This window comes from Oryzias latipes, chromosome 20 (assembly GCF_002234675.1).
Source record: "Oryzias latipes chromosome 20, ASM223467v1".
Taxonomy (NCBI): Eukaryota; Metazoa; Chordata; class Actinopteri; order Beloniformes; family Adrianichthyidae; genus Oryzias; species Oryzias latipes.
Genome location: NC_019878.2, coordinates 11,113,575 through 11,130,092, shown reverse-complemented (window position 1 = coordinate 11,130,092; position 16,518 = coordinate 11,113,575). Strand labels below are relative to the sequence as shown.

Genomic DNA, 16,518 nt, shown 5'->3' with positions numbered 1-16,518 from the left:
ATGTCGGCACAAATGCAACGTAACCTTATAATTCCAGGGATTCTTTGGTTCAGTTGTTGTTTTATTTCTTGTCCTCTTGGCTTTTCCAATAATGTTATTTGGAATTTTGTGCAATTTATTCTTTTTTTTTTCTCATACCGATGATAATAACAGTGAATTCCCTGATGTTTGGATCATATTTTAAGAATTATTCAGTTTGTGCCACCAACAAAAAGGGATTTTTTTCAAACATCTTTTTTACTATTTTAATCAGATTTTCTAAAATAGTCACATTTTGGATCTATATCCTACAGATAAAACATTAAACCATCAAATGTGGGAGAAACGCTGTAAATAAATAGAAAATATTTTACTCTATATTGAAGATTTTTATGAGAGCTGCTTTAAAAAATATTTTTGTCTTTTTTTTAATCTATAATATACAAGATATTCCTGTGTTACAAAAATATTTAAAAAAAATTACCCTAACAGCTCAGACTGATATAATTAGCGGGAATCCTGTCTTTTTTTTAACTTCTGTTGGCACTCTGACAGCTGTGGCTTGTGCCTTCACGATTCCCGTTAATTTGATTTCCTGAAGTCAAACCTTTTTGATAGCTATCATTTTCCATCTGTCTGGGGTTTTTTCCTGCCATGCACCATCTAAGTTTTGACTTTGTGGGGTCCGTGTGAAGCTGTTTAATCATACATAGTCTGCCAGACAACCTAAAAGTATGGGGTGTAAAAGATCATTGAGACTTTGCCTAGTGTGTGTGAGAAAACATCGACAAGATGAGGCATGCCCCTACTTTGGTTAATAATCTAGTCTCATTAGGTCTTTGCAATCCAGGAAGTTTTTAGTGCAAAGTGTCATTTATAGCAAAGCAGTAATAACATGTCAAGCATCTTATTGAAAAATGTAGGGGGTGCATCTGTGTTTGCTTTTAAATCTGTTTTCTTCTGGTTTTCTGCAGGGTGACATCCAGCAGCTTCTGATTGTTGATGATCCAAAAGCAGCATATGACTACTGTGAACATTACAGCCCAGAATGTGACACTCCGCAGAGGGACTCTCTACAGGCACAGGAGCCGCTGGGAGAGGTCAGCTAACCTGGGAGGGCATGGGAAAGCTCAGCATGGCACCCGTTGCTGATTTTATTCAATTTATTTCAAGTGATTTTCATGTTTCTGTTTTCTTTTTTATGTTCTCTATTTTCTTTTAACATTCAAATACTCTACAGCAGTGTTTTTCAACCAGTGTGTCGTGGCACACTAGTGTGCCGTGGGAGATGGTCAAGTATGCCGTGGGAAATTGCCCTCATTAACTGATCTAAAAACATTTCCCATCTCCAGGATTTCAGCTCTCTGTTCATCCAAACAGGCCCTGATAAAACACTGAGGAGTTAGGAATATAAAAGATCGTAAAATACCTTTTCTTTGCGTTTATTTTATTTTATTAAAGACATTTTGATAAGAATGACAGTACCGCGATTCGGCTGCACCTTCGGCTGTATTTTGGAACAGTCCCGTCCCTTTAACTGTCTCCACCAATCATTCTTGGGGGGCTTAATCACATGTCATCGGTCTGACCAATCAGAAGTGGTTAAAGTCTTCACTTCCTTGTCCCGATTTAACTCGTGAAGTTGCTCAGTTCTAACAAAAATACCAGCTAAAGCTCGTCTTTTGCGCTGTAGCTTTCCACAGAATCCGGTATCAGACCGTGGAACAAGTGAACAAAACAATGAGGCTCCGAAAAGCGATCTCCGGCCGTTTTATGCACTACATCCCCCATGATGCATTGGTTTGTGAGACTGACAGCGCACAAGGAGATCTGTTGTTAAACGTTTTGAAACCAACGAACACACATCAAACTGTTTTTAAATCTTCTAACTTAACTTTTATTGCATCTTTTAGAAAAAACAGCTGCAGTTTCCAGCTTTTTCTGCAACAATTATCTCAAAAATGCATGTGAGATTATGGAGGGGCTGTAGTTCAATACAGACTATGAGTTTATCCTTTTTTTTTTTAATTTTTGGATGCTGGTGTGCCGCGGGATTTTTTTTAAGGTTAAAGTGTGCCGTGGCTCAGAAAAGGTTGAAAAACACTGCTCTACAGTAAGAAGCGTCTACATAATAATGTGTTTAACATGTCATTTTATTTCTTTCAAATCAACAAGAACAAGAGATCGTGCACAGTTGAAATACAAGGGAAATGAAAGGGAACAGATAGAAGAAAACTTTTTTGTCTGCCCCTTTTACATTTTTTAGAGTTAAAAAGATGTATAAAAAAGACTTTTTAATGTTTAAATAACTAAACACGCACACATACACAAACACACACACACACACACACACATCTATATATATATATATATATATATATATATATATACCGGTATATACACATGGAACTTATTCCTGGGTTAGATTAAAAACAGCTGATACCCACACTGACACTCTAACCGCTTCCTGCATTTCTTAAATTACCTAAGAAATGCAGCTCAAACGCTTATCAACCTCCAAACCCTTACTGTAAGAAGGCATAAAAGACACACTATTTATAGTACCTGTCATGTCTTTTTAAAACTTTTAGTTCTTTTAAAATTGTCTGCGAATCATCGTGCAGATGAGCTGCTTTATTCTAAAGTTGGCTGTGTTGATATGCTGGAGCCAGTTTAGAACAAAACATCTGTGCTTGGTTCATTTAATGACCTGTAATACCTACTCTGACAAAGACTTTTACCATTTTAATCATTTCAGCATGCTGTTGTAATCAGATGCCTATCCCACATGACACAGGTCTCGCACTGAGACCCATGTGTGTAGAACCCAGGAGTAACATGAGAAAAAGTTAAGAATGGGTTTTTTCTCACAAACTTACTCCGGTTTTTTTTTTCAGCTCTATTCTGATATATGAAAGTCGTGGTGTCAAATAATGATAAATTTCTCCTCCATAATTAATTTTCAAACGGTTTGCACTTTCATGAATTAGAAAGGACGGCATCCATACGTCACTACCAAGTCTGAGTCCCTGATTGGTCAAAGTTAGACCTGGTTGGACTTTTAGCGCACGTTCATTGGACAAGTGTCTTGTACATAGGGCCGGGAAACAGTTGTAGAAACTTGCATAGCTACACGCGAACGCAAAAGTTTTGAATGTAGAATCCAGAAATGTTAACATAGACTTTTCTATGAAAGTGGTCGCTTGAACCCAAGTTGCAGAGGGCGGTGTAAATGTAGCTTTAGGCCTACCTGCATACCTTCCAAATTTTTATCATAGTAATTTGCATCAGTACAGCATTTTTAGGGTTGCATGATGAAGTATCAATACAGATCAGCATGTTGTACATTACAAGCAATGGTAAATTAGATTGTAGGCTAAAGTTTTTGTCCCAAAATTATCCAGAGGCAGTCAAAAAAATCATATAATCTTTAACAGTTGTAACAAATGCTAAAAAAAAGATGCATACTTAACCCTTTAATACCAGAGCTGTCGAAATAACACACATGTTTTCGAACTACCGCAACTCTTTAACAGGTTATTCAATTGACATTATCCCAACGGATTCTGACATTGCAGATTCTACAGGCAGAATCTATTCATTTACGTTAATTTTACTTTTGAAGAGTTGCGCTAATTCAAAGAACGGGTTAAAGGATGATCTGTGCTGTTGTTATCATCTTTTGGCACTCTGCATTGTAAATGCTAACGCTAATGCTAAAACTTCCTGCTCTTGTTTTTTTTTTTCTCTGTCTCCCCATCTCTTTCCAGTACACTACTGACGACTTAGATTACACTCAGTTCTATGATTACTCTGAAGGTGCAACAGACGTCAGTCCAACATATGAATATTCTGAGCCACAGGTAAATGAAGACGTAAAAGTTGTTTTTTATACCCGTCTTTCTATCTGTCACCAATCCCCATGTGTTTGTGTCTTGTGTTTTGTCTTTATTTTGTGTTATATGCACTTTCAACATCTCAGCCCCATATATACTGTGTATACATACAATGGTGGTCAAACGTTACACACTTGTAAACAATAGAATGTCATGTCATTCATGAGTGTCCAGTTATGTCTACAAATATGATATTTCTCTGATAGAGTGATTGGAACAGATACTTCTATGACTCAAACAACATTCATAAAGTTTGGTTCTTTCATGACTTTATCATAGATCAACTGACGATGCGACCAAATCTACTGGGTAAAAAAAAAAAAACATAAAGCAATGCTAATATTTGGTTACATGTCCCTTGGCCATTTTCACTTCAATTAGGAGCCTTCAGTCAATTTTTTTGGCTTTCATAGACTTGTTTCTAAAGCATTTTTCTCAAGTTCTCAATGGGAATTAAGTTAAGGCTTTGGGAAGGCCATCCTAAAACCTTAATTCTAGCCTGCTTTAGCCATTCCTTTATTATTTTTGATGTGTGTTTGAAGTCATTGTACTGTTGAAACACCCAACGGTGCCCAGGACCCAGGCTTTGGGATGAGGTTTTTTGGTTATCTTGAAGAATTTGAAGGTAATCCTCTTTCTTCATCATCCCATATACTCTCTGTAAAACACCAGTTTTATTGATAGCAAAACAGGACCACAGCATAATACTGCCACCACCATGCTTGGCGGTAGACAAGGTGTTTTTGGGGTTAAAGGACTCACACTTTCTCCTCCAAAAATATTGCCTGACATTGAGGCCAAAGAGCTCAATTTTTGTTTCATCTGACCACAGAACTTTCCTCCAGATCTTGTCTTTATCCATGTGATCAGCAGCAAACTTTTGTCGAGCCTTAAAGTGCCGCTTTTGGGGCAAGGGCTTCCTCTTTGCCTGGCACACTCTCAGTCAATGCCGATGCAATCCAGTTTTGACTGTTGACACTGACACCTGTGTTCCATCAGCTTCTAACTCCTGGCAGATCTGTTTTTTGATGGTAATGGGTTGACAGTTTGCCCTTCTGACCAATTTCCTCTCAGCAGCAGGTGATAGTTTGTATTTCCTTTCTGATCATGGCAGTGAAAAAAACAGTGCCATGCACTTTGTACTTACAACTTACTGTTGCTTTTGGGACCTGCAGCTGCTTTGAAATGGCTCCAAGTGGCCTTACTGACTTGTTCAAGTCAATAATTCGCTTTTTCAGATCCGTGCTGACCTCCTTTAATGTTGCCATTGTAACTTTAGTGGGCTTTTGTGTCCAGTGAGCCCTATCTAAAGGGCCTCAGAGTCGTCACCAGCTGATGTTACTCATAATTACTCACAAGTTAAGAGTCCATGCAATGAAGCTCCTTTGATTTGCACAACTTTCCAAGTCACAATATTTATTATGGTAACCCTAACTTGTCAAAGTTGCTGTATGTATATTTTTGACCCAGCAGATTGGGTCACAATAAGGTCATCAAAGAACCAAACTTCATGAAATTTTTAGTATCTGTTCCAACCACTTTATCATAAAAAAATCAGAGTTGTAGAATTTACCGTATTTTCCGGACTATAAGTCGCACCGGAGTATAAGTCGCACCAGCCCAAAAATGCATTATAAAGTAGAAAAAAACACAGATAAGTCGCACTGGACTATAAGTCGCATTTTAACTTGCACAACCTCATGTGACACAATCATAGCAGACTGTTTATCTAATAATTTCACAGTAATTTTTTCTCAAACTTATCTATTTATTCTTTTCATGAAGCATCATTGGCTAACTAATACTCTGTTTTCATCCTGTATTTGTAGAAACAGTTTTCACTTTTATTGCATTTCTGAATCTATGAAATCATTGGAAAATAGAATATTATGTTGTTAGCCTTCAAGATCTTACTGTAAAAAAAAGTTTGCTGATTCTCTGAGTCACTTAACATCCTCTTAACACTTAACATACCTCATACATCAAATTGACCCAGGAACATCATCTCTGTTCCTCACAAATGAACATAACAGGAGGGTTAACAATGTATTTATTTCAATTTATTTCGAATATAAGTCGCTGCGGAGTATAAGTCGCACCCCTTGCCAAACTATGAAATAAGTGCGACTTATAGTCCGGAAAATACGGTACGTGAAACTCAAGACAGCCATGACATTCTATTCTTTACAAGTGTATACAAACTTTTGAACACCTCTGTATGTGTTTATATATACAGTATATGTGTATATTCTCTTATATGTAGTACATCTAATACAATTTCCATAAAATAATATATAGAATGCTATTTATGCAATATTAATAAAAACACAACAGTGTAATGCTGCTTTTTAATTGACACAACATGAACACAGTGACTAGATAACTAACTGTTAATGCAAAAAGAACTGTTGCTCAATTCCGTTTATCTGTTTTATATTCAAATTTGTATATATATATATGTATTCTTTAGTAATGTCTGCTATAAATCCCCTATGGAAGTGTCAGTTTATAGTTTATACAATGGCTGTAAAAGTTGCAGATGTAAAATCCAAGGTATTTGTGTGTTTGTACTTTATCTGTGTATACAGCTAAAAACAGGAAAACATTTTGATGAATCCGAAACACAAACAAAACCAAAATATATTGAGTTTTGTTTCTTAACCTTATTTGGTTTTTAATTTTGTTTATATATTTAGTTGCCCTAAACCATTTTTAAAACAAAACATACTTTTAAACTGTGATTTATAAAATTTTGCACCAACATTATAAAATTTTGCACCAACAAAATTCTATAACTAGCAGAGATAGAAACACTATTCCTCTTACGCTTAAAGAATGTATTAAAATACATTTGAAATTTGGCATTAGAAATTATTTGCTTTAATTAATAGCTATAATTAACAATAAAATGTTTCAAACTTTTCTAAAAAGCTGAAGACATTTCAATTGGTGAAGGATTGAGTCTAAGCCTAAAATTCCCCCAAATCGTTGCATTTTTGGGGGAACTTTTGTACATTATTGGAGTAAATTACCATTTAATGATCTTCAAAAAAATTATTTTTATAGTAATTACTAGTCCAGATCTTGTCCAGAGTGAATATATAATACTGTACAATTTAAAATCAGGGAGTTTCAAAGGGTGTTAATACTGCAATATCATTAAAAAGCTACTGGCATGATCTTTTACGCAGAAATATCAATTTTCACTTAAAGTTCACGTATTTTTCATGTTTTTTAGTATACAAAAATAATATATATATAAAAATGTTTTTTTTTTGTTCAAGGTGAATATAAATTAAGTCCTAGATTGCAAATTAGCGACAAAAGGCGTAAAGGGGTTAAGCTTACAGATTAAAATGCCCTTCAATTTAGCCTGAGGTAGAGGTATGGTACTATTTGTATCTGTATTTGCATTTGTATCAAAATAAGAAATAAGACACAACATAAAATATCTTGGGTTTATGATTTTTACAGTGAAATACACAAATGTGACAGTTACTGTTATTTATTTGATAGGTTTTTTCAGTTGTTTTAACTTTTTCTGGTGTTCTGTGTTATAACTCTTTACCCTAGTCCCTGTGCAAGATTATCATAGAACTCTATTTTTTGTTTTACTAAATATCTTATTGTGAAAGTTGTATTTGCATGATCAGTATTGCAGTGCTGGCACTGATCTAGATGCGATAGATTCATTCTTCAAATGAAGACCGACAATTGCTAAACCACACTGTGCAGAAGCAACAGCTTGGAATCATTGTTTGTCTCGGTATTGTTTGTCACCATTACCTCCTCCAGAGAAAGAAACGTAGTGTCACTGCGAAAAAGAAGAAGACTACAAAGTCCTCCATTAAAACCCAGTTCCTCAAAGCCGCAAGGTTCTGGGTTCCCAAAGTGTCACCAACTAAAAAGATTGGTTCGCCGAAGAAGTCACGGATGCCTGGCTACCAAGCCACAGCACCGGCAGAAAACAGAAGCGATGTTAGGGTAAACATTAAAGAAAATAGACCAAATACCATCAAGATTTTCCTGGTTTGAATTATTGAGGGAAAATCTGTGATGGCAGGCGTAGACCACCCTAATCTCTCCTGTGTAGAAGTAGCCAACTCTGCAATGATCTTGAGAGAAGTCCTAGCAAACTTCTGATCTTATCTTCTGTTTAATTCCTGCTTCTTCTTTCCTTTTTTCAACATGATTCAGCTAAACAATTTAGAGGGCGATTACAATACAGGCATTGACTACGGAACTGTAGATGAATCTGAAACTCAGTCACCCTTTGGCACGAGTGGCCCCAATGAGGTAATTCCTACTTTATTTTTACTCTTCTTCCTTCAAAAGCCACTTGCAGGTGTTGTGGAAAATGTGAGCTGGAAAAAATGTATCCAAGGAAGCTTCTGGTATGATATGATAAAGACACACAGAACTTTGGAAGAATCAGTGTGTTTCTTTGACCGCCTTAAATCTTGGCATGTGGGACAGTTGATGGACATGGGAAATTTAAAAAAATTAGAGTATCTATTAGTTAATTTAACTATTGCATTTAACAAGGTTGCAGTTTTGGTAATAATCTAATAAAATATGTTAAGTTCAAGCCTAAACATACTGGGAAAGGTTACGGCATGTAGCATGAGCTGCAGTAGATGAGAATCATTCATTCTATATGATGAACTTGGTAGCACTGGTCAAGTACCATTGTCGTTGAGGGGGTCACAGAAGCGCTACTTTGTAGTGCTACTCCCTAGATAGTTGTTGAGTCCAGGATGAACTGTACAGGAATTCAACTCATTAGAATCTGCTCAATTTGCAAAATAAAGTTTGCCCGGATTAAGATATAAGCTTCAAGTAAAGCCTTAGTCACAACTGCCCTTACGGCTAGATAAAAGTTGTCTGTAGAGGAAAAACACTGTTCGCGGCACTCATGTGTACGACATGCTATTGTTATGATGTAGATTGCTCCGTGAGTCCATAGAGCGAAAATTTTTGAAGCACATTTTTGTCCATGGGCATGCTCCGAGTGACACATATCAGGGATAGGCAACTTCAGGCTTCAAAGGTCAGGTGTGTTTGCATGATTTCCAAATATCCAAGCCCTACTCATGACTGATTACCTGGTTCAGGTGTGTCCAGCCAATTAGAACATGCCAGGGCAAGGTATGTTGGAAAGTATGCAGGACAAAGGCCCTCGAGGCCTGGAGTTGTCCATCCTAGACTTTTACTGTACAACACTCAAGGGTAAAGTAAGGATGAAGTAGGTGAGATGCAGGTGTGTAGTCTGGATTTTTCCTTGCTTTGCCCCACCCAAAATCCTGCAGACTGCATATAGGGGTTCGTGGTTGCTGTTCATGTGATAAGTTCATGCTCATTGTGGGCTCCTTGTATGCAACCTGACTGTCAGAATTTAGGAAAATAGACAATCAGAGTGTAGTCGTTTGTGCATCCTATTGGTATACTACGGGCACTTAGTTATTATTTGCACAACCTGTGTGTGAAGCATTTTCTCCTGGTACGTCATGGGGCAATACTTGCACCTTATTAACACCTAGAGTCAGTGTGGCATAAAGGCACTGTACGACTGCGTCACTCGTAGGCTGTAAGTGCGCACATTTTTCAACAGCCTTACGAATATGTCATAACAAACTTACCACACGTACAACAATCGTTCTATTTTCAACGAGCCTTGAGGTATCTGCAAGACACACCTGCGATCCCTTTAAGATGTTGCCCTCCCTCCTTACAACCCTCCACAGACCCAGATAACCCCAAAACTTGCACCACCCGTACACGTCAACCCTTGTTGGGGTACATGTGACTAAGGCTTCGGAGATATACTTGTGCCACAGTTTTGCTTAGTGTGTCAATAGTACTGATCTTGCTATCCAAATTTAAAACACAACTCACACAAGGAGGGGGAAGAGTGGATATAACTGGCTAATGGTTGTATATTCCCACAATTTCCTGTTGTCCATCACACCACAAGCTTTGATTTTGATCATTAGTTTAGCCAAAATGAACTATGATCAACAAGGCTATAAACTCCTCACAGCCTTCTATCCTTGTGCTTAATCTTTATACTGTTAGAATGCCTAGCTGTGATCAAACATGCCATTTGGAACCATGGAGTGCTGCCAGTATATCTGTGTAATTACATCCATTTTGTCATGCTCCATGGCTAAATCTGCATCAATCACCTTTCTGTATGAGAGAACGTGATATGGGTTGAATGACTTGCAGATTGCAGTTGACAAAGGCTTCCAAATTGTATTCAGACACTATATTCTTGACAAACAGAAGGATGTTGTTTGTCTCAGATCACAAGTACAGAAACCATGAATTGTATGTCAGACAGCGTCTTTCTTTACTTTCTGCACCACTGTGCTACCTGTGACTGCAGGAAGGGAAGGAAAAGAAGGCTGAGATGACATCATACTTAGAAACTCAGATCTTTAAGTGATTCTGAAAACACTTTATTTATTGCATGACTTTTCTAGATGTACTTTGCTTTAGTTGGCATATTTTTTGTCTTGGAAGAGTTAAGTATTTTTTAATATCCTTCCATTTGTGGAAGACTGTCAAATGCGTCATGAAATAAAGTGTTTTATGTTAAAATGTACAATTTCATAAAGAATAAAGTTGCTGTTTAACAACATGCAGATCATTTGCTTGACTAACTTTCTTCTTTCCTTGGTTGCAAACCATTACTTCCTTCTTCTTGGCACGGCTAAAACCCAAAAGGCTGTGGAAGGGGATTTTGTTGGTGCATACGCCACCGAAGCCTCTCCTGCTGCTCCAGAACGCCACACTAGCCCAGAAACACTGGACAACTTGGACACTGGTGCATATGACTTGAAATATGACGTGGAAGAGTTTGATCTGGGCGAGGCTGACAGCAAATTGTATGATTATGGGCTTTATGATGAGTACGGAGTTGACCCGTCTAAACCCACGGCGGCCTACGATAATGGGGTAGGGCTTGGGGTCGCTGCCGAAACTGACGATTCCGAGAGCACCGTAAGTATTCCTTCCTGACCCGGTGAAGGAAAGGTGTCTGCATGAACATGGGATAGAGGCTCAGTCTGTTGTTTAGTGCATGACCTGTAGTTCCTTGGCATGAAAAATGTGTCATTGACGTTGTACGACTTTCTGTGTCATTAGTCTCGTTAAAGCAAAGACAGGGGTGATGCATGCATCTGTGTTTTGTTAATAAAATTTCTACTTCCTGGTTGAAAAAGCATCTTTCTCTGACACAATATAGACATGTTTATCCACAATCACTTGGCAAATCATTTGGAAAAACCCCAGAAAACTCAGCTGTACTCTAAAAATGTTCCCAGAGGCTTTATTCCATCCTTACCTCTTTTTCTTTGTATTTTAATTAGCAACCTGTCTGTGACATCCTCCCCTACAGACAGTCTTTGAATCACTGCTAAAACACAAAACAAACACAGTTATAAGAGCTTTTTGAAATTCAATATTTTTACAATGTTACAGTTTTGAACTTGTCCATCACCACATTGTTGACAGGTTAAAAAAACAACTAATTATAAATATTATTATTTTGTTAGTTTGACCCTTCCTCATGCCAAATTATTCCTGTGCACTGCTAAGATGCGCATTCAAAAATGGGCAATCTTGAACTCAGGTTTCACAGATGGTGCTTAAATTGGACTGTTGCTACTGAATACTAGTACATGAACTCACAGCTGGCATAGTCTAGGTGCAAAATGTTAAAAGTGGTGCAAATCTCACGAATCTTGCTCCAGGCTTTTTTTTTTCTCAGCTGTATTCCAATATATGGAATACAGCTGAGAAGCTTTATTTATTTATTTTTTAAAGGATGCTACCCATACGTCACTAACAAATCCGAGTCCCTAATTGGTCAAACTTCAACTAGTTTAACTTTCAACACATGTAAAATGGTTATAGGTAGAGCTCAAAAACTACAAAAATCTACACGTGAATGCGAGAGTTTTGAACTCGAAGGTCCGAAACACACATATCCTTTCAGTGGAAATGGTCATGCCTGTGAACGTAGCAGAAAACTATTTTCTGGAATTTTCTTGCCCCCTTTTCATAATTTTCAGTGGAATAGTATTCAATCTGACTCGTAATTGATAACTGTGCTGCCTGAATACGTATATTCGTATATATTTAGACTCCCTACTATGTGAAATCACTTCCATATATATGTATGATCACTACTGGTGATGATTTACATATTTTTATTTTTCAGTTCTTCAATACAATTTTTCAATGCAATGGAAATATAGCATCATTCCAAGCATGTGCAGTGAAGGTTTGCTCTTTCTGTTTGTGACTAACATCTTTCCTCTTCTGTTCCACAATGTCATATCACTTAATGTCTGTATTTTGCATTCAGTCGCGCATGCTGAAAATGTGCCCACACTGTTTGATTTAAAGTTATCTCAATAATTGTTCAAATGTTTTTGATCCGTGATGTTTTTTTCTGATAAAGAATGTTTTTTCATTTCAATTTTTTATTTTTATTTTTTGTAAATACAGATTGCTGCAGCCTTTGGCCAGAAGGGAGAGAAGGGCGAGCCGGCTGTTATTGAACCCGTAAGGTCCAAAATGTTGATGTTCCTTAATGTTAAATAGGTTCTAACTCCTGCTGCTTCCTTATTAATGACGACATAGATCACAGTACTTAAGAACAGTATTTGTGGTGTGCTCCCTGTCTTCTTAAGGGTATGCTGATCGAAGGACCACCAGGACCACCAGGCCCAGCTGTAAGTCGTTTGTATTTACAAATATGGGTTTATGAATATGGGCTGTTAACTTAAAAATCGTCTTCAGGGTCTTCCAGGACCATCAGGCCTCCAAGGACCCCAAGGCACCCCTGGAGATCCTGGGGACAGAGTAAGTTAACATTTTTGTTTAAAAAAATGGACTAAATGAAAAAGTTCTTTGTTTACAGGCAAAAAAAATAGTAACATAGGCTTGTTATATGCCTAAATTTTGTAAGATCTCTTTTTAAAAAGTTCAAATTGTTAATGTTTGATGTAAATAATATGCACACTAATACTTTTTAATTTGATTTGTATTTAAAAAGCTATTGTAGTATCGTTTTTTTCTCTCATACTTCTCTCATACTTCATTGGTAAATTGACAACTGCCAAATGAAAAGCTCAAAATCGTAAAAAGTCGTAAAAGTTTTTTTTTTTTTTTACTCTTAATTGTTCCACCATGACATGTAGTAACTGAAACCATGTCATTTGAAACTTTTTTGTACTCAGACCCAAAACCAATGGTACTTTTTTGACATTGTCGGTAATAATTGATAGAATGTAATAAATTGATTTTGTTTTGATTTTTATTCAAATTAAATCTGTGCTTAAGGGCTTACCTGATGAGCCTTACCAAAAATCTAAGACCTGCTTAGACTGAAATGTATTCATTATAGTTTATTACTCCCTGACCCGCTTGAAGTATTTAACAATAAATCAAATAATCCCTTTACGCTTTCGACCAATCGGATGGACGTCCTTGTGTCATTGACAAATCAAACAGTTAGATGCCCGCCGACTATGTAGACGTTGGTCATTTGGAGTTGAATGTAAGTTATGTTGACTTTAATATGAATAAAACTGTCTCAATATAATAGAAGTGATATATTAGTTTTTTTTTTTTTTGTGCATCCCAAGTCATGTCGTCAGCAGAATATGTATTATAATGTCTCACATCGCAAGTTTTCCTCATATCGTGCAAACTAATGCCCAAAGTCTAGATGTGAGTCTCTCTTTTTTCTAAAATGGGTCAATAGTAAAAATTCAGGTGTATGTTTGTGCTATATTCCATCTATATCATTTAAATATGTATTTGTAGCATACTTTTAAGGTTTTAGTACAATATTTAAGCAGTTTGATTGACAAATGGATAAAATATGCTATACTTTTTAGTTAGCTTTATATTTTTAGGTGTGTACTGGTATCTAGCTTTGATTCTAGATTTATCGAACCCCAAACCATTTATGACTGATTTCAACATTAGATGTGCTAAACCATTAAACCATAACATTAGGAATAATGTTATGTCTGAAAAAAATGTTTATTTTGTTAATGTTGTAAGAGATCTTTTTTTATCTCTATAGTTTTAAATACTTCAAGGGATGATTTGGATGCTAAGGTTTTTTTGTTTTGTTTTTCATTGCAGGGTCCGCCTGGTCGGGCTGGTCTGCCTGGTGCTGATGGCTTACCAGGACCTCCGGGTACCATGTTGATGCTGCCAGTGAGTTCACACCAGTGTCTTTAACCAAACACATCTTCCTCAGAGCTGAATTCTTTGTGTTTTTGACACGCTGGCAACAACAATCTGTCTGTCTAACAGTTCCGGTTTGGTGGTGACGGCGAAAAAGGTCCAGTGGTGTCAGCCCAAGAAGCTCAAGCACAGGCCATCCTGTCCCAGGCCAGAGTGAGTAAGAGGGACTGACCCCCCCCTTCTCTCTCTGTCTTTACTCTGTAAAGGGTAATAGAAGAGGAAGGAAACTGGAAGTTTTTCATTGGGGATTTGACTGCCCCGGATTTTGGACACGTGCAGAGCTGGCTGAGGAGCCCAAGATGAAAAGGCCGTTTGGAACACATGGAGAGGCTTTTCAAAATACTTTGGCCTTTTTCATTCAATTCACGAGTAGGGTGGATCAGCAGGTGTAACACAAATCATTGGCAGTGGATGAGAGGTCCAGAAAAAGTCTTTGATTTAGAATTTGCAACTGTGACTAATTGCTCCAAATCAGGTTTTTCAAAATACATGTCCAAAACAAAGATCAATTCAACTGTGAGTTGCAGTTTAGCTCAGCCGGTAAAGCAGGTCGTACAATAACTGAACGGTTGGTGTATCGATCCCTGTCGCCCCCCGAGCCGACTAGTCTGCAGCTCACTGCTCCCCCCAGGGGATGGGTCAAATGCGGAGAAAGAATTTCCCAATTGTGGGATGAATACAGTAATTATTTATTTATTCATATGAAATCAAAACAAGATTTCTTCTTATTATGAGCTAATTATGATAAAGATTTTGTGCTCTTTGGAAAATATATTTGATATAAAACAGTGAGCAAAGGGAAACAGCTGATAATGTTTCTTTTTTAGAAAAATGTAGCCATTAACCACGTGAAATGCAACCAACCAAGCGTTTTTTTAATAAACATGTTCCAAACTTTGAAGAAACAAAATATTGTCTCCTGAAAAGATACATTTTTTTCTAAGAAATCTGATCTAGTAGAGGTTATTTCTCTGTGCTTCTATCCCACAGCTGGCGATGAGAGGCCCCCCAGGGCCAATGGGTTTGACTGGGAGATCTGGGCCAGTGGTGAGTCAACTCTTTAGGGTCTGCAGGTGTTTATTAACCGTTGTCACGTCACCGAACGTGCATTCATTTAGACAATTACGGATTATTTGGAGCACTAACTGGGCTTCACCAGGTTTAATCAAAGAGTTCCTTTTTTTTTTTAAACATTTCTTATACCGACCATTTTTTTTATCACTTTCTATAGTTTATTTTTTTGATCAGGTGAAATAGTTAAAGCTATACAAACAAAACATGCTCAGTGGACACTACCTGACTGTTAAGCGTTACTGCCCTCCCCTCCTCGTTTTCATGTTGATACTTGATCTAGTGCGTACCTGCATGAAAAGGCTCTGCAAAACCCTGTTAGGCCACAGTGGTCTTCAATACTTTAGCACCAAAAGGAACAGGTATATATATATATATATACAAAGTTCTGCAAATTATCAGTTTAAATTCATCCTATTTTTAAAGGTTTATTTGTGTTTTTTCTGATTTGGGAGTGATGTTTTTGCATCTCTTTTTCAATGGAAACACGTAATCTGGTATTATGCGATTCATAATACGGATTTTATACAATAGGCAAACTCCTTGTTTATTTAGTTTCAATAAGAAGGATGTGTGGATTACTTTCCCCATTGTTGAACATATTCTCTACTGAAGCTAAATGTTGCCACCTACTGTATATTTTTTGTATTATTTTTTTCTTCTTAAATCCAAGTGTGACTGTAGGAATCAGAAAAAATACTAATACACGGTAAATGTGGCATGTTTGGATTGGGATTCCTTCCTTTAGGGTCCACCAGGTCCTGCTGGACTGAAAGGTGAAGGTGGAGACCCCGGTCCTCAAGTGAGTCCCGACTGATGAGCTAACTAACAGAGATTCTGGGTCAACGTCAGTCTAACGGGTCTGGTGTGATTCTCTCTGCTCAGGGCCCTCGTGGCATTCAGGGGCCTCCTGGACAAGCTGGCAAATCTGGCAAAAGGGTGAGTGAACCCGCTCACCTCAAGCATACACACACCCAGAGTTCATGTTTGTGGTTCTGTGCGCAATCGGCCCTCAAATGCCGAGAGGATTATTTTCTCTCCAACAAACGATTGGTTGATGTGTGCTTATGGGCCTCCATCCAATCCATGAAGCACTCACACAGAGGCTAATCTGTCTGAAAATGACAAACCTGGAACGCTGGCTGTGGATGTGGGGCAAAGTGTTTGTCAAAACAAGGGCAAAAGATTTTCACCCAGTTGGATTCAAATAGAAGGAACTGAAAACTGGCTAAAAAAACTGGCTTGTAGTTGATTCAGGGTCTGGGTTAAAAAAACAATAATATTAATTTGATTTGTTTAA

The 16,518-nt window shown here is 37.4% G+C and overlaps 1 protein-coding gene across 6 annotated transcripts in view; it reads left to right on the top strand.

Moving 5' to 3' along the window:
• col11a1 (collagen type XI alpha 1 chain) overlaps positions 1 to 16,518 on the top strand; it is a 99,797-nt gene that overhangs the window by 23,757 nt on the left and 59,522 nt on the right. Inside the window, exons 5-16 of one of the 6 annotated variants that reach the window (XM_023950174.1) lie at positions 954 to 1,079; positions 7,671 to 7,859; positions 8,073 to 8,171; positions 10,605 to 10,880; positions 12,393 to 12,449; positions 12,578 to 12,619; positions 12,687 to 12,749; positions 14,043 to 14,117; positions 14,217 to 14,300; positions 15,138 to 15,194; positions 15,967 to 16,020; positions 16,104 to 16,157. In XM_023950174.1, coding sequence (XP_023805942.1) covers positions 954 to 1,079; positions 7,671 to 7,859; positions 8,073 to 8,171; positions 10,605 to 10,880; positions 12,393 to 12,449; positions 12,578 to 12,619; positions 12,687 to 12,749; positions 14,043 to 14,117; positions 14,217 to 14,300; positions 15,138 to 15,194; positions 15,967 to 16,020; positions 16,104 to 16,157 — 1,176 coding nt within the window. Of the gene's footprint in view, positions 1 to 953; positions 1,080 to 3,749; positions 3,843 to 7,670; positions 7,860 to 8,072; positions 8,172 to 10,604; positions 10,881 to 12,392; positions 12,450 to 12,577; positions 12,620 to 12,686; positions 12,750 to 14,042; positions 14,118 to 14,216; positions 14,301 to 15,137; positions 15,195 to 15,966; positions 16,021 to 16,103; positions 16,158 to 16,518 lie in introns of all 6 variants that reach the window. The other 5 variants (XM_023950175.1, XM_023950176.1, XM_023950177.1 and 2 more) reach the window with 5 other exon arrangements.